The 24091-nt window shown below is 43.7% G+C and overlaps 1 protein-coding gene and 1 pseudogene across 6 annotated transcripts in view; one reads left to right on the forward strand and one right to left on the reverse strand.

Moving 5' to 3' along the window:
- Window positions 1–24091, reverse strand: part of ACTN1 (actinin alpha 1) — a 744367-nt gene that overhangs the window by 328327 nt on the left and 391949 nt on the right. For all 6 annotated transcript variants that reach the window (XM_044073986.1, XM_044073984.1, XM_044073982.1 and 3 more), the window contains exon 6: window positions 3786–3864. In XM_044073986.1, coding sequence (XP_043929921.1) covers window positions 3786–3864 — 79 coding nt within the window. The remainder of the gene's footprint in view (window positions 1–3785; window positions 3865–24091) is intronic.
- LOC122805114 lies at window positions 4141–4235 on the forward strand (annotated as a pseudogene).

Below are 24091 nucleotides of genomic sequence, written 5' to 3' on the forward strand. Positions count from 1 at the left end.
AAGGGGGGGGAGAGAGGGGGAAAAAGAGGGAGAGAGAAGGGGGGGGGGGAGGGGGGGGGGAAAAAAAAAGAAGGGGAAAGAGGGAAAAAAAAAAAGAGGGGAGGGAAAGGGGGGGGGGGGGAAAGGGGGGGGGGAAAGGGGGGGGGGGGAAAAGGGAAGGGGGGGGGGGGGGGGGGGGGGGAGAGGACAAAAAAAGGGGGGGGAAAAAGGGGGGAGAAAAAGGGGGGGGGGGGGGGAAGGGGGGGAAAAAGGAGGGGGAGGGAGGGGGGGGGGGGGGAGAGGGGGGGGGGGAGAGAGGGGGGGGAGAGAGAGAGGGGGGGAGAGAGGGGGGGGGGGGGGGAGAGAGGGGGGAGGGAGGGGGGGAGAGGGGAGGGGAGAGGGGAGAGAGAGGGAGAGAGAGGGGGAGAGAGAGAAGGGGAGGAGAGGGAGGGAGAGAGAGGGGAGAGGGGGGGGGGGGGAGGGAGAGGGAGGGGAGAGAGGGGGGGGGGGGGGAGGGAGAGAGGGAGAGAGAGGGAGAGGGAGGGGGAGAGGGAGGGAGGGAGAGAGAGGGAGGGAGAGAGGGGGAGGGGGGGGAGGGAGGGAGAGGGGGGGGGGGGGGGGGGGAGGGGGGGGAGAGGGGGGGGGGGGGGGAGAGAGGGGAGAGGGGAGAGGGGAGAGGGGAGAGGGGAGAGGGGAGAGGGGAGAGGGGAGAGGGGAGAGGGGAGAGGGGAGAGGGGGGAGGGAGGGGGGGGGAGGGAGGGGAGGGGGGGGGGGGGGAGAGAGGGAGGGAGAGGGGGGAGGGGGGGGGGGGGGAGGGGGGGAGGGAGGGGGAGAGGGGGGGGGAGGGGGGGAGAGGGGGGAGAGGGGGGGGGGGGGAGGGAGGGGGGGGGGGGGGGGAGGGGGAGAGAGAGGGAGAGAGAGAGAGGGAGGGAGAGAGAGGGAGAGGGAGAGGGAGAGGGAGAGGGGAGAGGGGGGGAAGGGAGAGGGGGGAGGGGGGGGGGGGGAGGGAGGGGAGAGAGGGGGGGGGGGAGAGAGGGGGGGGGGGGGGGGAGGAGGAGAGGGGGGGAGGGGGGGGGAGAGGGGGAGGGGGGGAGAGGGGGAGGGGAGAGGGGGGGGGGGGGGGGAGGGGGGGGAGAGGGGGAGAGAGGGGGGGAGGGGGAGGGGGGGGGGGGGGGGGGGGGGGAGAGGGGAGAGGGGGGGGAGGGGGGGGGGGGGGGGGGGGGGGGGGGGAGAGGGGGAGGGGGGGGGGGGGGGGGGAGGGGGGGGGAGGGGGGGAGAGGGGGGGGGGAGGGGGGGGGAGGGGGGAGGAGAGGGGGGGGGGAGGGGAGGGGGGGGGGGGGAGGAGAGGGGGAGAGGAGGGAGGAGGAGGGGGGGAGGGAGGGGAAGAGGGGGGAGGGGAGGGGGGGGAGAGGGGAGGGGGGAGGGGAGGAGGGGGGGGGAGAGGAGGGGGGGAGGGGGAGGGGGGGAAAAAAGGGGGGAAAAAGGGGAAAGGGGAAAGGGGGGGGGAAAAAAAGGGGGGGGGGGGAAAGGGGGGGGGGGAAAGGGGAAAAAAAGGGGGGGAAAAAAAAGGGGGGAAAAGGTTTTTTTTAAAAAAAAAAGGGGGGGGAAAGGGGGGAGGGGTAAGGGGGGGGAAAAAAAAGGGGAAAGGGGTTTTTGGGGAGGTTTGGGGGGGGGGAAAAAATTTAAAAAGGGGGGGGGGAAAAAGGGAAAAAAAAAAAAGGGGGTTTTTGGGGGGTTTTTGGGGGGGGGGGGGAAAGGGGGGGGGGAAAAAGAGGGGAGGTTTTAAAAATTTTTGGGAGGGAAAATTTTTTTTGGGGGGGGGGGGAGGAGGTGGGGGGGAAAAAAAAAAATTTTGGGGGGGTTTTAAAGGAAAAAGGGGAAAAAAAAAATTTTTGGGGGGGGGAAAAAAAAAGAAATTTTTTTTTTTTTTAAAAAAAAAAAAGGGGGGAAAAAATTTTTTTTGGGGGGGGGTGTAAGGGAAAAGGGGTTTTTTTTTTTGTTTTTGGTTTTTAAAAAAAAAAAACAAAAAAAAAGGGAAAATTTTTCAAAAATTTAGGGGGGAAAAAAAACTTAAAAAATTTTAAAAACCCTTTGATTTTAAAAAAAAAATACTTTTCCCCAAAAAAAAAAAACCTTTTAAAACTTTAAAAAAAAAAGGGAAAAAAAAAAAATTTTTTCCCCCTTTTTTTGGGGCCGGAAAAAAAAAACCCCCCCCCTTTTTTTTTTAAATTTAAACTTTTTTTTAAAAAAGGCGGCCCCCCATTGGGGAAAGGTTTTTAAAAAAAATTTTTAAAAAAAAAGGAAAAAAATTTTGGGGGAAAAAAAGGCTGGAAAATAAGCTGAGGCTGGAAAAGCTGACCAAGTGAGTATACAAGTGGCAGTTTCAGATCACTGCAGTCAAATACAGAGTACTACTGATGAGCCAACAACAACCCTGATAAGAAGTGTCTGCTGGGAAAAATAGAAATGAAAAAAAAACAATAAAGAGCAAGAAGAGGATATGATGGCATTGATTTACCTGGATGGAGCTCTAGGAGCAAGGTAAAAGGGCTGAGACAAGAACACTGGAGTATTTCCTCATGGAAAATTATCTAGAAATGAAGAGGCAATCCCTCCACTTCTACCAGACCAAGGTCGGGTCACACAGAGCAGTGTGTGCAGTTCTGGGGTTCACATATGGAAATAGATATTAGACTGTTGAAAGGAACCTAAAGGAAAACCAGCCAAACGTTATGTAGGATATTGAGGAAAGGAAAATACCACAAACTTATGTTGTTTAATCACTTGGTTGATTCTGACTCTTCATGACCTCAAGCGTAGCTAGGGTAGGGCACGAGGGGGAACTACCCCAGGTGTAAGTGTTGGGAAGGTGTGATCAGCTAATCTTGATCTCTTTAATGCTATGTCAGCATTTATAAGCTGGTATTGCATTTGCAGTCAAATACAAGTGAAACAAGTAATTTGCTACAGTTAAAAAAACAGAAAACCTTTTTTATAGACTAAAACTTGAGCACCTTGCTGCTCTGTGCAGGCAAGATATAAACTATAGCAAACGTTTGTTACATTTGCATCAAGCAGTTTGATGCAGTTTAAAAGAAGAATTTCTTTTAAAATACAATTGTAACATCATTGTTCTTGACCTCCGTCCTTGGTCAATTTCTTTAAAATTTTATTCAACATTGCCATAGCTTTCTTTCAAAGAAGCACACCTAATAATTTTATGACTGCATCCATCTAATCTCTGAGCTCATGAAAATAAAATCTGTCACTCCTGCTGCCACTTCTCCAGCATCGACCTTTCTTTCCTTAGTTTTGCAATCTTTCATCTTGGCTGAAAAAAACCTTTAGGACAGCTCACCTACCCATTCAGTTAAATGAATTATTTACAGTTAATGAAGTCCTTTTAAGAGAACCTCCCCAAAAAGGCATGCACACATTCTGATTTACCTGCAGTTTTCAAACATTACACTGAAATTTCACTATACATTCCAGGTTTGAATGGTTGCATTATGCTGCCCATTGTAAACAATTTTAAAAGTTTTAAAATCTGTGACTAGCACTTTCTGCTAATAAGCCATTAAGATGTTGTACTATTTTCTGCTTATTCTAGCAACATTAGAGTTTATATGCCAAAATGATATTCACACTGAACCAAGAAGTGACCTACAACAGCTAGTGTTGCTAAAAGAAACATCTTTATTAGCTACAAAGGCAGCAATAAAAAGTATACTGTAAAAATAAGGTTCTGAATACAAAACATGATACCCTAGCACTGGTTATAAAACTAGAAAAGCTGAGATGCATACCTTCCGTAATTTGCCATAATCAATAAGCTCAGGACGATGCCTGTGAATTAGGGCACAGAAACCAAGGCCATCCTTCCAGCTAAAGGGAAAAAAGTGAACAGTTTACTATTGAGAGTAGACTAACATGCAATATTAGTTACACAAAACACAGTCTGAACCATCTATATTGCCTACAGTCTTTTCCTGCAACATTTCACAATGCAGCAACCCAATGACCCAATGTTGCACTTTATCAGTGAGAAGACCAAGTAACCTAAACACTCTGTATGATCATACAGTAATCTAGAGCTACCATAATGCACTGCTTATACCTAGGGTTCCCCTATGATGGCTAAAGCATATTTGCAGTCTAACAGTGGTGAAATCACAGCATCTTATCAGATGCAGAGAAGATTAACATGGTCCCGGCGTGAGGATGACACTCAAGTTCGTGAAGTGTTCCATATTTTAAAAAAGGGGCAGTTCCTATGGCATATAAAATATTGCATGAGAACTACAGGAATCAATCAGAAGCGGTCATAAAAGATTGGGCAGTGAGAGATTAGATACGCAATTCACAAAAAACAATGGGAGGACGTGTATGGCTACCAAATATGCAACAAAATGTAGGAGATTTAGGATCTGTTGTTTGGAACTGCTTGTATAGATGCTTTTATACCCCAAGCAGGCAAATATTTTTTTTCCTCAGGCAGCTGGCAATGATGGGAAGAAAAATGTAACTGAGACCATATTTTTATCAGAGTGCAATGAGTTGACAGACTTTAAAAATTCCATACAGAGTACTCTGTCAGGAATACTGGAGGTGAAAATGAGTGTAACTAAGGAAATGTTTTTTTGAGCTGGGATACAGAATCAGAACTGCCTAGCCATGGTAAGGCCTTGCTGTTTCTAATTATGGTGGCTGCCAAAAAAGCATTTACTACAAAATGGAAATCAAAAACTAAACCAGCTAGAGTGACGTAGTGAATATTTTAACAGACATAAAAGAGCAGGAACTGGGATCTGAAAAAGGTAGAAGTAAATTACACAGAAAAAATAGAAATTGTAGAACAATACATGCACAAAAATGTTTTGGAAGAGGAATGAGGTTTAAGAGAAGACAGAATTCAACAACTTATGCAAATGTCGCTTAGATTATATACAACAATATATGCAAAGTATATTTGTAAATGTGAACTCGATATGCTTTTGATTACTTTCATGTAAATTTGCCTATATTACAAATAAGCCAATAACGGCGTTTCAAAAAAGTATTTTATATTACTATGGCTCTAGGATCCAGCACCCATTCTGATCACCTTAAAATAATTCCTCTGTACAAAGACATGGGATGTCATCAGCTACAACACACACAACACTGAGGGGGGCAAGGGCTGACATGGCCAAGTGAAGATGGTGAACCACTACTGACTGCTAAAAGTGGTATTTAGACTCCTTCACTTGACTTCTTAAAGGAGCAAAAGTAATACTGAAAGGACAAACAACTGTGGGGTTAGAAGAAGTGGGTTATACTCATGAGCAATTTTGAATCTACTAAGAGGAGGGTTGGAAACTCAAAGCTTCAGGGCAGAGGAGGTATGGCAGGCGAGTTAGATCCTGGACCAGAAGGGTTCAGCCAGCTGGGAACTGTACCCATGGCCGGCCTTAGGCATAGGCTAACTAGGCGGCCACCTAGGGCGCCGGTCTAGCAGGGGCACTTTCCAGTATTTATGTGGTGTAGGTAGATCAGGATGGGGGCACCAGTTAATGAGTTGGGGGGCGCTGTGGAGCCCTTTTGCCTAGGGCACCAGCTGACCTAGGGCCGCTCCTGACTGTACCAGAAAGGACAGAATTCAGGACATGGTCATAACCAAGGCAGCAGGTGGTCAGAAATTTCAAGATAAAAGTACGGTTAGCCAAAGGCGATCAGGCTACAGCATGGCTTACAGTACAGGAAGGAGGGAGAACAAAAACCAAAACAAGGTCAGTGATGAAGGTGAGGTTTCAGTGAGCAGATTACACTATTACACAGAGACTAGAAAGAGTTTCAAAAATCAATTACAGGTCTGAATGCAAATAAAGGTATGAACAACGCATGGCAATGGGAAAGTGATGGATTATTTGAGGCTTTGGGCATCGATCTGCAGAACAGACAAAGGGAAAAAGAGAAGAACAAACCAGCTTTGTAGAAATACAAGGGTATAGATTAGGGAAGAAGACGGGTAATTTCAAGATGCGATGAAAGGGCTAAGAGGAAGATGCATAGTACACATTGGCAATTTTTAGAGCAATGAATGAGATGTGGTCAACAAAGGGATAAGGTTGTAATGGAGATGGTATATGTCAAGAAGGGGGAAACAAAGGCTTTCTAGGTAAACAGCAAAAAGGAGTAGGGATAGAGGGACAGGCGTATCCAAGTGAATCAAGAATTATCAGGCGATAGCTGGGTGGGTGGATTGGTGTGACGGGGGAGATTATTCTTCTGAGCTGTGATACAGAATCAGAATTAAATTAAAAAAAAAAAAAAATGGCCAGCACTCCCATGAGAGGGCCATCCGATTCTTTTTAATGACTGAATAAATTAGTGTAAACCATACACTAAAATAAAAAAGCAAACCGGTTTTGGCCCTTTAGCCTTCATCAGTGTATTATAACTGAAGGTTTTTTTAGCACTATATATACTTGGGTCCACTCTTCTCATTAAATAATTACATTTCAGTTAACATTTAAAGCTGCTCATTCAAACCAGGGAAAAGATTCCTCCTAATTTATAATCCAGAATCTTTTTTATTCAGAATGTCATGCCATCCAGTTTTCATATTTCTGTTACCTAGGACTTTGTCAATGATAATAAATTTTAAATGTGCTATAGGGTGTCTGATAGTATGTTTGTACAGAGCGTTAACACTGACATTTACTTCTAATATTGGTTAAATGTTCCGATACACAAAATCTGATAGGACATGATGTTTGACATATATAAAAGGCTGAACATGTACATGTAGCAAGATATATAACCCAATTGGTGCTACAACTGGCAAAAATATTAATATTAATGATTTAGGGGCATTTTTACTGGTGAATTCTACAGTGTGGATTACATGTTTACAAAAGGAACAATGACCACAAGGGACACAACCAAGCAATATACCCCCTTCTAATGTACCCTGAGATGTATATTTATACTGTACCTTATGTTTATAATGATTAAAAAACCCATCCAGTGCCTTACCTCTTCTAAATGATAAACGACATCTGGGACCCAAAATGTTTGATAATCTTTCCTCAGCCATTAAAATATTCCAATGTTTTTGAATCAGGTTCATAAATCCTAAAGTGTTACGCCCATAAGTAGTATTAAATCTAACAATACTATTTTTATTTATTTTATGTTGATATTGTAACAAGTCACACCTATTATAAGTTTGTACTTGATTGCTAGCATGAACCACTTGTGACTTACAGTATCGTCTATGGCAAAATCTAGTAATAAGTTTTTTATTTTAGTGTATGGTCTACACTAATTTATTCAGTAATTAAAAAGAACTGGATGGAACTCTCATGGGGGTGCTGGCCAGTTTTTTGAATTTGGTTTTGGAGTGTTTTGGGCCTTTGCACCTGCCGTACATGCAGAAGCATTGAGTGTTGACAGAATCTGAATTGCCTAGACATGGTAAGGCCTTGCTGTGTCGAATTATGGTAGCTGTCAAAAAAGCAATTACTAGAAAATGGAAATCAAAATCTAAACCAATTATATTAGAAGCAGTGAATATAGGAACAGAGATAAAATAACTGGAATTAAGATCTTTAGAAAAGGGTAGGAGCAAACCACACAGGAAAAAAATGGGAATTGTGGGAACAATACATACAGGGAAGGAATGAGGTTTAAAAGAAGACAGGACTTAAATAAGCTTTGTAACGTTTGACTGAAAATTACTGGGTAGATTATACGTGATGTACAACGTTTGCAACTGGAAGTGTGTCAATGTAGCTTGTGATGCCAAATGCTTGCAACTAGGATTGTGTCGGCATGGTTTGTTTTCATTTATAATAATGGATGATTGCTGATGTCATACATAATGGTTTAATAAATATGTTTCGTGTTTAGAAAATGGGCAGGAATTGAATAATTTATGTAATGTTGCTTAGGTTATATGATATATAGCAATATATGTGAAGTAGAATGTTTATGTTAATTTATTAATGCAGTTTGATCACGAAGGGAAAGGAGTAGAAGCAGCAATGCTGGGAGGGAAACAGAACAAGGAAAGGATAACATTGCTTGGAGTATGCTAGGGAGGAGGATCACCAGGGATCTGGTAACTGCATGAGTTTTGAAACACATGGTATACATGTTCTAAATGGTATTACTGCTATTCATTCTGTCAGACAAGACTGTGGGACGATAGGGTCAAGATACTAACCTTCGATAAAGCACAGTATTCTTCACATTAGGTAGACCTGTGCCTTCTTTAAAGGTCATACAACTCTCCTTGAGGATTGTGGATGCTCAGCTACATTTATTTATTAAATATTTTTGTTTACCAGGGTTGTGCACTGATCAATATTGACCAATTTCAGGCTAAGGCCCAGTGAAATACAAAGCATTTCATTAAAATATACAGAAATGTAAGCAATGTAGTTCAGGCTAATTTCATAGAAGAAACTGTATATATATATATATATATATACATTACAATGAACAGGCATAGTGTAATGTACAGTCAAGCAGAGTACGATGTATAATGTAGTACATTAGTTTCTATGGTGGGACAATCTTCAGTAAATCTTGGGAGAATAGACTTGAACACGAATAAGGGGATAAAGTATATTAGCTGACATGTCCCATGTTGAAACTAGAACATTTGGCTTTCATAAAGTGCTTTTTATGTTGCATTCTGAATTTGGAGCAAGTGCTGATTTCCTTAGTGTGACCGTCTGTGTGGAGAGCTTGGCAAAGAGTAGGTGCCTGACAGGAGAACGAATGTGCCCTGCTGTGGAGTTTGATTCAAGGAGTAATAAGAGTTGGTGTGGCTTGTGAGTACTGTCTCAGGTTCTATGAGGAGTGTTTTTGAGAAGTCTAGCTGCAAAGGCAGTAAATGTGTGGAGATGGAGTAGCTTGTACAGTTGGGATCATAAAAGTAGGTTAACTCTGTTTTATGGCTAGCCATTGGGCTTTTTCAAGCATGACACAGTGATGCTCACAGAGGCAAGTGTGTAATGAATCAGCAGATACGTTTAGAGATGGTCTGCATTGTGCTAATGTTTTCTGCAGGCAGAAGCAAAGACTGAAAACACATTCATGTTGAGAAAGGAGAAAGTACAGTTGTGTACACTTACCATAAATGTAGATGTTCAAGTGTATTCACTGTTGCAGTCATCACATTTGGGTTATCTGCCTGCAGGTAGCCCTCAGACAGCCTGAATACCAGAGTCTTCGGATTTCTGCGTCAGATGCTCTCTCTTCTTCCATGACGTCAGGTCGTCAGGGGTATAAAACATGCAGCAGACGCCATTACATCAGTTTTTCTTGCCCCGGATGTCAGGTGCCCCCACAATAGGAAGCAATTATATGGTACGGTACACCCCCATCAAAAAAGCAAATACACCAGAAAAAATAAATATACCAAACAAGAAGGAAAGGTAGAGCCAAGAGAAGTCAGGGGGCTGGAGGGAGGGTAACCAGAACTGCAACAGTGAATACACTAACACCTACATTTATGGTAAGTGTACACAACTGTACTATGTTCTTCATGTTTCACTGTTGCAGTCATCACATTTGGGTTGATTCCCAAAGCTAAGGAAGGGAGGAGGAAGTTAAAGAGCATTAGGGCCAGCTATTAAGCCCTGCAAGACTGCAGTGGCAAATCCAGCTCTGGATTTAGAAAAGATAGGCATGTGGTAATGCTTGGTGAAGGTATGTACAGAGCTCCAGGTAGCAGCTTCTAGGATGTCCTTGGTAGGGGCGCCTCTGAGAAAAGCCGCAGAAGTAGATGCAGCCATGGTGGAATGTGATCTTATGTGAGCTAAGTTTTCCATGGTGCTTGTAGCAGAAATGAATGCAATGGGCTGTCAATTTGGAAATGGTTTGCTTTGAAATGGACTTCCCCTCTGCCCCTGCAGCAAAGCCAACTAGCAGCTGTTCAGATTTTCTGAGAGGCTTAGTCCTGTCCATGTAAAATCTACATTGTCTGTGCACATCCAGAGAGTGCAGTATTCGTTCACCTTTGTTTTGTGGATTAGGGAAAAAAGTAGGCAGATGAATGGACTGATTTAGGGCCACACTAGACACCACCTTGGGCATAAAGGAAGGATTGGTCCTGAGGGAAACCCTGTCCGCATGGAAGATAATGAAGGGCTCCACTGCCATGAGGGCCTGTAATTCAGACATTCTTCTTGCTGAAGTGATGGCTGGAAGGAAGGCTGTTTTCCAAGAAAGGAATTTCAACTCTGCTGTTGCAGCTGGCTCAAAGGGGGGTGAGCTTTTCCAATACAAAGTTAAGGTCCCAGGCTGGAGTGGGAGCTCTCCTGGGGGGGGGGGGTCTTAAATTTTTGGCACATAAAGAATTGTTTTAGCAAGGGGCGAGAGAAGAGGGGTGGGCTCAGTATTATAATGTGCTGAAATGGCAGAGGCATGAATTTTAATTGACGAGAAGGATAGGCCCTTGTGGAGCATTTCTGTTAACTACTGTGGAATATGAGGTAAGCTGGGCACCGTTGTGCCCATCCCCTGAGCCTGGCTCCAGGAACAGTATCTTTTCCACTTTTCAGGATAGGATTTTCTAGTACTAGGCCTCCTTGCCTCCAGAATGACATCCAGCACCTGCTTACTGAGGGATGTTAGAGTAAAGCTCAAGGAATTAGCCAGGCTGCAAGGTTCAGGGTTTTAAGATGAGGGTGCAGATTCTGGCCCGCCTGCTGGGATAGCAGGGAAGGGGTCTGAAGCAAGTGCCATGGTTGCAGCAGTGTCATACTGTGCAAGAGGGGGTACTAGTGCTGGTGTGGCCAGTCTGGTGGAATTAGTATTGTCCTTGGCTTATCCTGTTTGATCTTTAGTAGAACCTTCGAGAGGAGAGCCAGAGTGGGAAGGCAAAAACAGAGAGGCTTTCCCAGGTAAAAGACAGGGCATCTGCTTTCCCAAGCTTGACTCTGGGGAGTTCTTGTGCAGAATTTGCTCAACTGGTAGTTCTGAGGGTAGGCAAACAGGTCTACCTCTGGAGTCCCCCATTTGTTCAAGATGATGAATATGTTGGGTTCTAGTTTCCATTCATGTGGGTCCATGAGATTTCTGCTTAAGTCGCCTGCCAGTGAATTTAGCTTGCCTGGCAGGAATTGAGTTTGTAGGTGTACTTGGTAGCTCAAGGCCGTGTTCCACAGAGCTATAGCTAGTCTGCAGAGAGGGTACGAGTGGGTTCCCCACTGCTTGTTTATGTACCACATAACTGTGGTGTTGTCTGTCTTTACCAATGGTTGTCCTGGAAGAATACGGTCTTTGAAGGCTGTCAGAGCATTCTGTACAGCTAATGGTTCTTTTTGATTGATATGCAGGTGCATCTGCCTCGGGTTCCATTTGCCCTGAATGCACCGCCCTGCCATGTGAGCCCCCCATGCATAGTCTGATGCATCTGTTAGGGTTTGGGCAGCAGGGGGTAGAGTGAAAGGGAGTCCCTTGTTGTGGTAGCAGGCCTCGGCCCACCAAAGGAACTCTGTCTTCATACAAGGAATGATAGAAGTCATTGTTTCCAGGTCCTGAGAATGTTGACACCATAGGCTTTTTAGATACCATTGGAGTTTCCTCGTATGCAGTCTTGCATATGGAATTAGTAGAATGCAAGAGGCCATGAACCCCAGGGCTTGCAGTATTTTCCTTGCAGATAGCTGGGGTTTTGTGGTCAATAGTTTGAAGTAGGTTGTCAAATAAACTTGTTTCTCCAGAGTGAGGAATGGCATCTGGGAAGTTGTGTTCAAGTTTGCTCCCAGGAATACAATCTGTTGGCAGGGTACTAGGTAAGATTTATTTTCATTGATGGTGTACCCCAGTGAGGTTAGAGGTTTCTTTATGAATGCCAGGTGTTGTAATAAGTCCTGGCTTTCTGCCTGAATCAGACAATCGTCCAAGTATGGGTAAATTTGAATATTTCTCTGCCTGCAAAATGCAATGGCTGGAGCTAGACACTTTGTGAATACCCTGGGTGTGGTAGATAAGCCAAAGGGAAGTGCAGAGAACTGATGGTGCATGGAGCCTGCCCTGAAATGTAGGTATTTCCTGCAAGATTCCCTTATTGGGATGTGCAGGTAAGCTTCCTTTAAGTCTAGGGTTGCCAGCCAGGCATCCTTGGCTAACATACGAAGAAGCTGTTGAAGAGTTAGCATTTTGAATTTTGGAACTACCAAAAAGGCGTTGAGAATATCGCCAGGAGTTGTCTTTTCTGGGTACCAGAAAAAGTCTTTAATAAAAGCCTTGTCCCCCTTTGTTCTGCTGGGACAGGTTGAATAGCCCTGATACCGAGAATAGAGAGAACCTGCTTTTGGGCCTCTGCCCATTGATTTGGGGGTAGGTCTAGCCAACCATTTGGGGTTGGTAGTGTGTGGAAGTGGAATCTGTATCCTTGGGAGACTATGTCCAAAACCAATTTGTCCTGGGTAATGTGCTCCCAGTTTTTTGCATGCAGGGCAAGCTTTCCTCCTAAGGGAGCAGATAGTTGAGCAAGGCTTGGAAGGGTTAAGGTTAAGTCATTGTGCCATTTTGCCGTGGGGGGGGGGTGGCTTACTAATCCCTGCTTTGGAAGTGGGAGCCCCCCACTGCTTAGGTCTGCTGTTCTTGGGTTTGGACTGAGAAGGCCTGGAAGGGACTGGAAAGGACCAGTTCTTTGAAGGCCAATGCCTACGGAATCTGGGAGGCTGTACTTGTAGGAAATCTAACAGTTTGCATAGATTTAGCTTTTTCCTCCATCCTTTTTGAGGACTTCTGCTTTGTTGCCAAAAAGGCGGTCTTGGTTTAAGGGAGCATCCAGTAATTTAGCTTTAACATGATCTGGCAAGTTTTGTTCCTTAAGCCAAGCATGCCTTCTAAGTATAGACCCAGTGACAGCAGCCCTGCAAGATGCTTCTAAAGCATCAGAACCACATTGCAAAGTATGTTTGCCAACTTGTTCTGCAGAATGCATTAAATCTTGCAATACTTTATGTTTAGCACAGTCAGGAATCAACATCATTTTCTGTTTTAGTCCCATAACATACTGCTGATACTTTAACATATGAAACTGGCAATTTAAAGCCCTAATGGCCAAAGTAGCAGAAGTGTATACCTTCTTCTCACTTCTGTCGAAGGCTCTAGAATCTCTATCAGAAAGGGTAGGATTTTTGGCAGCAGTATCCTTAATGCCTTTTGGTCCTTGGGAAATGGTCTCTGGATCTGGAGAAGGACTCAGAGGAACTTGTGAGAGTCAGGCACTCTGTAGTACCTGTCAGGTTTTCTGTGAGCTGGAGGTAATGTGTCTGGGGTAAGACTAGATTCCAAGAAAGCATCATCTACAATGTCCAGAACAGGACAGATAGCTAAAGGCCTGTGTTGAGGCAGGAGTAAGAATTCCCCAAGTCTCATTTTGGACTCAGAGTAATCCTGGCTTTCTCAGTGGAAATGCTCTCTAAGAGTATGCAAGGTTTCACCGAAAGAAAGATCTTCTGGAGGGGAAGCAGAGGGAATGGAATCCTCTGCATCAGGATCCTCATAAGTAGATAAGGGCAAATACTGGTAATCAGAAGGGGCAGAAATATCAGATTCCTGATCAGAAGAATCAGAAAGAAAATCAGTTCTAGGTCTCTTACAACGGGAAGGCTGGCTTCCCCTAATTAAGGTAATAAGGTCTTCAGCCATTCTAAGCATTTGTTTTTGAAGCATATGGGCCTGAGCCTGCGGATTGGTGGTCGGTTTTCTAGGCGTAGTGTGAGTTTTTGGCCTGGATGAAAATGATGGTGTCAGTTTAATATGAATGTCTGTAGGCCTGAATACACCCTCAAAAGCCGGTGCCTGCACAGCAGCTCCAGACGCATCCAAGGTAGTGATATCTGCAGGTTCCATAGTCAAAGAAGCATCTTGTGGCATACTAGACTCAGAATGGTTCTCAGTAGAAGCCTGCAAATCTGTGGTAGCAGGTGTCAGGGGCTGCGAAAGCGCATCACTAAGTACCGGCGGACTGGCAACTAGCTTACTGGAAGCGTAGTCAGCAGTTTTGGACCTATGCAGTCTGTCTCTGTCTCTATCCTTACGTTTTTTCGAAAGATCGGTAGTTGGATGGCTTAACAAAGCAATTTCAGAGTACACAGATCAGGTATGAAAGTAATTTGCTGCAAAAATAGCCCGATGACGAATAGTTCAGGCGTTGAACAAGGCACAAAACCGACAGCGAGGGATGTCGTGGTCTGGGCTTAAACAGGGGATGCAGTACAAATGAAAATGAAAATCTCTGAGGTATTTGCTTTCCACAGGTAAGACAATTGTTAACTTTTACTGATATCAGTTAGAGCAAGAAAAAGCATCTCCAACACGGTACTTATCTTTTTTGAAGAGTTTGAGTTTGAAACTCGAAAATGAAAATTTCAGGAGACAGCCGACCGGCACTTGCAAACTGCTTTTGCTTCGGGCACCGCACGGCAAGAAAGACTGCTGTAATGGCATCAGCTGCATGTTTTATTCCCCTGACATCATGGAAGAAGAGACAGCATCCAACGCAGAAATCTGAAGACTCTGGTATTCAGGTTGGCTGAGGGCTACCTGCAGGCAGATAACCCAAATGTGATGACTGCAACAGTGAAACACGAAGAACATCTCCCTTGCCAGTGGCTGCTCTAGTTGGGATAGAAAAGGGAAGATATTTTTGGCCTACAAGAGAAATGAGTTTATTTTGGCTTTCACTTCTTCTATGAGGAAATGGAAGTTTAGTGACTTATCAAGCCATATTTCCCAGGTATTTGAAGGTAGCTGTTCTCTATGCAATGGTTCTATAAGTCAAAGAGAGTCAGGTGCTTGGTGAATTTTCTGTGGAATTCCAAAAAACATAATTTTGCTCTTGCTGGGGTTGAGTAGTAGTTTATCGTTTATGAGCCATTGGTGGAGCTCATGTAAGTCCATCAGCATAGAGGATAACTGGGAGATGGAGGAGGTCACAAGGAAGTTTGCTGATGAATAGAAGTCCAAATTCTGAATAGCAGAATCCTATTTTAACTTTGAAGTGTGTCAGTGAATAAGTTTTTAAACCAAAGAGCACCATCTGGACTGATGACAATTTCAATCCATTTGTTCTGGAGAAGATAGTGGGTCAATGAGGTCAAATTTCTTTGTCAGATCTATACACAGTGCACCTGTAAGGAGGCCACTATCGGAGAACTGCAGTATATCATCAATTAGGGACCAAAGTGCTGTTAGTACTTTTTTCCAGGACAGAATCCATGCTGTTTGGAGGACAGAAGGTGGGAATGACACACACACAGACACACCATTTTTAAATATATGTATATAGAGAGAGTTTGGTATAGACTAACTTTTCTAGACATTTACCCAGAAATGGGAGGGTGGATAACGGACAGAAGTGAGAAGTATCTTTTTGGGTCAGTTTGCTTTGGGACAATTTAACCACAGGACAGATGGCCTGGCAGCATGGATTCACTTGTAAGAAATAATTCAAATCAAACATCCTGCAGGGCTCTGGTCTATTGGGTCTTCAGAATGCTATATCATATCAAAGAACACATGGGTAAGATTAAAGGGTTAGCAGTACACTTCTCAATTATGAGGTTATGTCTTAAAAATTCTATGTTCCTCATTGCTCCACGATGAAAGGGTCTGTCACAAATTCTATGTCAAGAATTATTTAACTATCCATGATAAACAGTGAATCATAATTCATCAAAAAAAAAAAAACTGTTTATATGCATACAATAACAAATTTTAACTATAGTGTCAGCTACCTAAGTTGAAGTCATCAGTAAAGTGTTAAGCAAGTGTTCCTCATTTTGCCCATTTGTTCCACATCATTACAGATAGAGTTCCACATCCTGGAGGTGAAGGGTTGACAACTATGGCTGACAGGACAGAAAAACATGTGTATGTGTAGGAAGTGTTCCACAAAACAGATCAGAGGTAATGAATTACAAAAGGCTGTTAAGAGGTGAGACATCACCAGCAAAGTACCTGAAGTGTTGGTACTGCAGGCCTTGCTATTCAGCATATTCATCTCTAATATGCTGGAAGAGTTAATAAACATAAGAAACCTATTTCCTGAGAAAAATAGCAGGGCTCCACTGTCCTAGACTAGAGTTGTTAAAGGGACAATGCAGGTTCAAGTACCCAAGTGCAAGGTTCTGCATTCTGAACACAGTAGCAGATGGTCACATTCAAGTTAAGGGATGCTAAAATAGAAGACATTGGTGTCTGAAAAAAAACTAGGAGTCACACAGCCACTTACCAAGAAGTACACAAACAGGGCAAAGAATTCAGCCAGCAACTACTGGGCTGTGCTCTTCAAGGCACAATCAACAACATACTGGGCTTTGTTCTGCAAAACATGACTCCATGGACAGGAAGACTCTAGTTCCACCATGCTGTTGTGCAAATACTGTGTGTAGTCCTGGAAGCCTGCAAGAAAAGGGATCAAGAGGAAGTCAATGCAACTTGGGGGGGGGTGCAGAATTCCAAGGTCTACAACTTTGGAACCTGTATTCATTAGACATTGGGGGCATGACATTGGTGCCCAAGGAGTTGCTGAGAAATAATGAAGGGACAGATCTGACACACAAGGACAGAAAGGGAGGAGAAGCCATTCGATGAAGTTAGGGGGGTACTTTGACTGGCACTGGAGAATTTTTTTTTTACTGTGATAGTTGTGCGCCCTTGGAGCAGACTGCATGCAGGGGGGCCTTGGATTATGCATTTACTAAGGCATTAAAGACTGTATGGAACAGACAAAAGGAACTGATCAAGCCCAGGAGGCAGCATACTAGATGCACCCAAAGTAGGCAGATAAACCTTAACACATTCATATTATGTGTTACTGTATAACATAATATAATTATTAAATGCTGCATCCAAAAATGTATATGCCAAGAGACAAACACTAAATCTGTCAACTTTGTAAATGGGGAAAACTATATTTTACTATTTAGAAACCCCCTTAAATAAACTACAGAAAAAATGTTAATAAACCCTTCAAAACAATGTGATTGGAGTACTAAACTAGACAAACAACTAAAACAGAGGGCAAAAGCAATGCATTCCTCAAGTGCATCAGAAAACTGGACAGAAAAACAGTAAGACTCTTTCAATAAACTATATTAATACCAGTTTTGTCATTTAGTAGCATATACATTAACAGATGCATTTTGAAACAATTAAGTCAGTAAATAAATAAAATTTTGCACTATAAAATCATTACACCCTCTTCCAATAAAAATGATACCCCAACATAAAAAAATAAATACATTTAAAAAAGAAAAGATGTTTTGGTGCACTGTGGCAATCATTAAGTACACCAGCCCCATGGGACCAGGCAACATGCCTGGCAGTTTCCTACATAATGTAAAGAACAGCCTAAAACTGCCTGTGCTTTCTAGCTAATAAATTTGTTATTATCAATTATGTTCCATAAGGCCAGTGTTCAGCTACAGTAAACCTCATATATAATGAAACTGCTACATCAGACCCAAACAACTGAAGGCAGAGCAGCTTGAATTGTAACCTCTGTAAACTGACACGGGGGACAATTAAGACTATTTTTTTTTTTTTTTTTTTTAACAAAACACAACATTGGTAGCCTTTTATTAGCAGACTCAGAATAAAACTGTCTTCTTAATGGATGATCCTGTCTAGTAAATCTAGTTTCACTTTCTGAACACTAAACACTAGTACTGGGCAAATGACTACATGTCACAAATATAGGTTATGCAAAGCTAACTTTGGCACTATCCCAGTAAGGGCTTCACAGACAATAACTACCCATCTCCAATATCCCAACACGTTATACCAACACTTTCACAGTAGCCTATCACCAAAAACAGAATCTATCCAACAATAATAAACTATAACCACTCACTTCTACCTTATCACCTAATAATTAATTTCACTTACAATCATAAACTTACACAACTTAAGCATCACAACTATAGCCATTCTACATAAGCCTCAAACTCCTATCAACTACAACTTCAACATGCATCTTATACACACCTTCACTATTATAACCCTCACTCTACTTGCACACACAGCCTCATACTACCAACACTAATTCTGCATCACCACCTCATCATGCCACAACCAACACTAATACAACTACATCAACACCTTTAAACATGCGCATCCACCCCTCTGTCTTTCTAATAGCTCTCAATCACCACATCCTGTTAACCTTATTACCTACACACCAGACTTGCAGAAATATTACTAACTTCATTAACATCATAGTACAAACCGCCTGTAGACTTACCTCTCTGTGGAGATGTTCACCCAAACCTTGGTCCTTACAACCACATCAACCACCCAATCATACAAAACTTCAACACCTTTCCCCAGCTCCCTAAAAAAGCCTCCGACCTTCTACTACTAAACACCAACATTGGAAGTATTACAAACAAAATTCCTGATCTGCATGCAAACCTTTCCCTCTACTCACCCAATATTGTCCTGCTCACTGAAACTTGGCTAAAACCTGGCAGCAATGAAATAATTCCCCCTGGCTATAACTTACTACAAAAAGATCAAATAACCAAAAAAGGTGGAGGCATAGCAATTTTATTTAAAAAAACAAATATTGAAAATCAGGACCTACCAGCAGAAATGATGCTTGCTAAACTATACATTAATACTAGAAAAAACATCAACTTAATTGGGTGCTATCTTCCATCATTAACATAGACACCTTAGAAAATCTACTCCATTGGGCCTCTAAACTTACTCCAAGAAACCATTATAGTAGGAGATTTCAACATCGATTGGCTAACATGGAGTTCCAACAACCCCACAAACTTCATCAGCCTCCATGGTTACACTCAACTCATCCAATCTCCAACTAGAGTTGATAAAACAACAAAGAGGCAATCAATCCTGGACTGGATTTTGACAAACAGACCAGAGCAAATTAGTCAATCAGGTTGTCTCCCAGACAGTGAGTGACCACTTACCAACCTTCCTAAACAGATATCAAATCAGTTTAGTGAAACCCACCATATATCAACACATACACAGCAAAAAATTCTTCAACCCTAGCAACTTTATAACCGCTCAGAAAAAAAGCAACTGGCACCCACTGAAAACACTAAATCTAGACAAGGCTGTATCATACTTCAATTCAGCATTCCTTGACATACTAAACCACCATGCAGTCCTCCAGAACCATCACAATTAAAGCTAATTATGCCCCCTGGTTAATGAAAGAGACCAGATCCCAGCTACATGACAGGGGCAAAGCCTGGTCAAACTGGCAGAAAGCAGGGACCCTTGATGCTACACAAAAATATCTAGAACTTAGAAAATGATCAAATGGGACAAAACAAACTATTACCACAACATACAACCTGGGCATCCAAAAGTACAGTTTTGTACCTACCATAAATGTAGATGTTCGAGTGCTAATACAGCTGCAGTAATCACAGATGGGTTTTCAGCCGTCAGGCGGTCCCTCGGTCGGCCGAATTCCAAAGTCTTGGTCCGGCGTCTGTAGTCGTCGCATACTCTTCTGACGTCAGGAAGAAAAGAGTATATAAGACACAGCCGACGCCATGTTCTTCAGTCTTTCTTGCCCCAGATGTCAGGTGCCCCCAAAAGGAAGGCAATACATAAATAAAACTTATCTGCATATGCAAGCAATGCAATGTAAAGCCAAAACAGTGTAAGCAAGCAAATAAAACATAGCAGGATAACCCAGTCAAGTGGTATGAAGAGGTTGTTAGGCCCTATGCCTTTACCAAGTGGGGAAGGAGGGAGGGAAACCTGTACTGCAGCTGTATTAGCACTCGAACATCTACATTTATGGTAGGTACAAAACTGTACTATGTTCATCGTGCATACAGCTGCAGTAATCACAGATGGGTAGAGTCCCAAAGCTATGCAAAGGGTGGCAGGTACTATGAGGAACTGGGTTGAGCCAGAATGCCCTGCAAAACAGCAGTGGCAAAGCCTGCTCTTGTTCTGGAATATAAGGGCAGGTGGTAGTGTTTTGTGAAGGTATGTACAGAACTCCAAGTGGCTGCCTCCAAAATATCCTTAGTAGGCACACCTCTGAGGAAGGCTGTAGAGGTGGCTGTGGCCCTGGTGGAGTGAGATCTGATACCAGTAGGGACAGATTTCCCATGATAGGAGTAACAAAATCGTATGCAGTGGCCAATCCACTTGGAAATGGTCTGTTTGGTAACTGGTTTCCCTTGAGCCCCTACTGCATAGGACACAAAAAGTTGGTCTGATTTCCTGAAGGACTTTGTTCTGTCCAAATAGTAACGTAGCTGCCTATGGATGTCTAAAGAGTGAAGCAGCCTTTCCCCTTTGTTTTGAGGGTTAGGATAAAAGGTAGGAAGGTGTATGGCTTGGTTTAAGGTGACCCTGGATACCACTTTAGGCATAAAAGATGGGTTGGTGCGAAGGGAAACCCTATCCTGATGGAAGATGAGGAAGGGCTGCACCGCCATGAAGGCCTGTAGTTCAGAAACCCTATGAGCTGAAGTGATGGCCAGAAGGAAAGCTGTTTTCCAGGACAAATATTGCAGATCTGTTGAAGCAGCAGGTTCAAAGGGAGGCAATGTTAATTTTTCTAGTATGTAATTAAGGTCCCAGGCTGGGATTGGTTGTTTCCTTGGAGGTCTTATATTCTTAGCCCCTCTGAGGAACTGCCGTAAGAGTGGGTGTGAGAATAAAGGAGGATCCGTGTTGAATTCTGCAGAAATGGCTGAGGCGTGTATTTTAATTGAAGAAAATGAAAGTCCACTGCTCAGCAGTTCAGCTAGGTACTGTAAAACCTGAGGCAAGTTCAATTTTCTAGGGTCCTGTCCTCTTTTCTCATTCCAACAGCAAAACCGCTTCCATTTTGCGGAGTAAGCTTTTCTAGTAGATGGTCTTCTGGCCTCCAAAATGACATCCTGCACCTCCTTGGAGAGTAGAGTTTGATGTGGTGTTAAGGAATTTTCCATGCAGCGAGGTTGAGTGTTTTCAGCTGACCGTGAAGGGTTTTGTAGCTGTTCTGCGTCAGCAGAAGAGGTATTAGAGGCAGGGACCAGGGAGGAGTATGTGTTAGGCTCCTCAGGAGTGGATACCAGTGTTGCCTTGGCCAGTCTGGAGCAATCAGTATCATCCTCGGTTTGTCTGTTCTTGCTTTCAAAAGCACCTTGGGCAGAAGAGGCAGAGGTGGGAATGCATAAACTGTCCATGTTGTCCAACTGAATGAAAGGGCGTCCACTTTCGAGGCCTTTGGATGGAAGGTCCTTGAACAAAACCTTTTCAATTGATGGTTCCTGTGGGAGGCAAAAAGATCTATGTCTGGCCTCCCCCACGCTTGGATTATCTCCGTAAACACCTGTGGATGTAGCTTCCATTCGTGTGGATCTGTCATATTTCTGCTCAGAGTGTCTGCCAGTGTGTTTTCCATTCCTGGCAAGTACTGTGCTTGAAGTTCGATTTGTCTTTCCAGAGCCAAGTGCCAAAGAGTCATGGCTAGTCTGCACAAGGGGTATGAGTGAGTTCCTCCTTGCTTGTTTATGTACCACATTACTGTGGTGTTGTCTGTTCTTATCAGTAATTGTCCTGGATGCAGGAAGTCCTTGAAAGCTGTAATTGCATTTATTACTGCCAGCATTTCTTTTTGATTGATGTGAAGGTGCTTTTCCTTTTGGGACCATCTGCCCTGAATGCACCTGTCCTTCATGTGCGCCCGCCAGGCGTAATCTGAGGCATCTGTGGTTATGACTTGTTTTGCTTGAGGCTTGCAGAATGGGAGGCCTGTGTTTACTTGACATGCTTGGGCCCACCATAGGAATTCCTTTTGTAGACATGGAATTATTGGAATAATTGCTTCCAAGCTGTGACTGTGTTGAGACCATAGATTTTTTATGTACCATTGAAGTTTCCTCATATGCAGCTTTGCACATGGGATTAGAAGAATGCAAGATGCCATGAATCCCAGAGCCTGCAGGATTTTCCTTGCAGTAAGCCTGGTACTTTTTGCTAGCATTTTGAAGTACTGAGATAATTGCCCTTGTTTTTCTGGCGTAAGGTATGTCATCTGGGTGTTTGTGTCCAAGCTGGCACCCAGGAAGGTTATTTTCTGAGAAGGTGTTAGCTTTGATTTCTCCTTGTTGATGGTGTATCCCAGAGAAAGCAGTAACCGTGTCACATATGCCAGATGTTCCAGTAGAATATGTTTGCTGTCCGCTTGGATCAGGCAGTCGTCCAGATAAGGGTAAATTTGTATCCCTTGAAGTCTGCAATAGGCAATCACTGATGCCAGGCACTTTGTGAATACTATGGGCGCAGTAGATAAGCCAAAGGGCAATGCAGAGAATTGATAGTGGATTGAACCTGCAAGAAATCTGAGGTATCTTCTGCAGCTTTGTCTGATTGGGACATGCAGGTATGCCTCCTTGAGGTCCAATGTTGCCAGCCAAAACTCCTTGCCCAGCATGGGAAGAAGTTGCTGTAATGTGAGCATCTTGAATTTTGGTACAAGTAGAAATGTGTTTAGGATGGATAAGTCCAGAATGGGTCTCCAGTCGGTTCCTTTTCTTGGTACCAGGAAAAGTCTTGAATAAAAACCTTGACCTTGTTGGTGCGTAGGTACCTTTTGTATTGCTCTCATGTTTAGGAGCTTTGAAATTTGCAGTTGTGCCTCTACCCTTTGATTTTGTGGTAGGTTTGGCATGCCTCTCATTTTTGGAAGAGTGTGAAATTGAAATTTGTAGCCTCTGTTTATAATGTCCAGTATCTATTTGTCTGTTGTGACAATATGCCAATTGCTTGCAAATAATGCTAGTTTCCCTCCCACAGGTGCTGCCAGCTGAGACTTGCTTGGCATGGAAATGAGGGAGTCATTGGGTTTGCTTCCTGTATTGTTGTGCACTGTCTTCACCACCTCTTGGTGCTGGAGATTGCCATTGTCTGCCTCTATATGATGCTTGTGATTGTCCTCTGCCCCTTGTGCGTCTGTATCTGCCTCTTTGGGGCTTGTCAGTGGCTGGAAAGGACCAGTTTTTTGAAGGCCAATTCCTGCTAAATCGTGGTGGCTGGACCTGTAAGAAAGCTTTGACAGTTTGCATAGATTTGGCTTTTTCTTCCATTTTTCGTAGTATATCCTCAGCATTAGTACCAAAAAGTACATCCTTTTGTAAAGGTGCATCAAGAAGTTTAGCTTTCACATGATCAGGCAGATTTTGTTCCCTAAGCCAGGCATGTCTGCGAATGACTGATCCTGTAGCAGCCGCTCTACTGGAGGCCTCTAGGGCATCATAACCACATTGTAAGGTGTGTTTACCCACTTGTTCTGCACTATGCATCATATCCTGCAACTCTTTTAAATCTGGTTGTTCAGGTTGAGAGATTTTGTTTTTTAATTGTGATAACAGGAACTGTTGATATTTAATCATATGAAACTGGCAGTTTAAGGCCCTCATGGCTAGGGTGGCCGAGGTATATACCTTCTTACCCCACCTTTCTAGAGATCTAGATTCCCTTTCTGCAGGAAGTGGATTCTTGGCAGTGGAGGCCTTTATTCCCTTAGGACCTTGTGAAATGGTTTCAGGGTCAGCATTATGGCCTTTGTAGAGAAATTGGTGATAACTGGGTACTCTGTAATATCTATCAGGCTTTACTGGTGCAGGAGGCAGTGAATCAGGATTAAAACAAGCCTCCGAATATACATCATCCAGTACCTCCAAAACAGGGGGTATAGCCAGAGGTCTGTGCTGAGATAACGAAAGAAATTCTTAAGTCTTTTCTTGGAGTCTGAAAAGTCTTGGCCTTCCCAATGGAAGTGTTCCCTCAAGGTGTGCAAGGTTTCCCCAAAGGAAAAATCCTCAGGGGGGGATACAGAAGGAATGGACTGTTCTGCATCCGAATCCTCAAAGGGGGAATAAGAGTGTTCCTCTGCATCAGAATGCTCTGATAAAATGGATCCCTGATCCGAAGAGGGGGATTCTTCCTCCACTCTGGGTCTCTTGTCAGGAGGGGGCTGAGAACCTCTGATAAGAGTTATTAGATCCTCAGCCATTTTAAGCATCTGTTTCTTAGGCATCGGTCCAGGAGATGGGCCTTGAGCAGCAGGCCTAGTGTGATGCCTGGCTGCTTTGGATTTAGTAAA

The sequence above is a fragment of the Protopterus annectens genome, chromosome 6.part0, assembly GCF_019279795.1.
Source record: "Protopterus annectens isolate FY-2018-M chromosome 6.part0, PAN1.0, whole genome shotgun sequence".
In the NCBI taxonomy this organism is placed as follows: Eukaryota; Metazoa; Chordata; order Ceratodontiformes; family Protopteridae; genus Protopterus; species Protopterus annectens.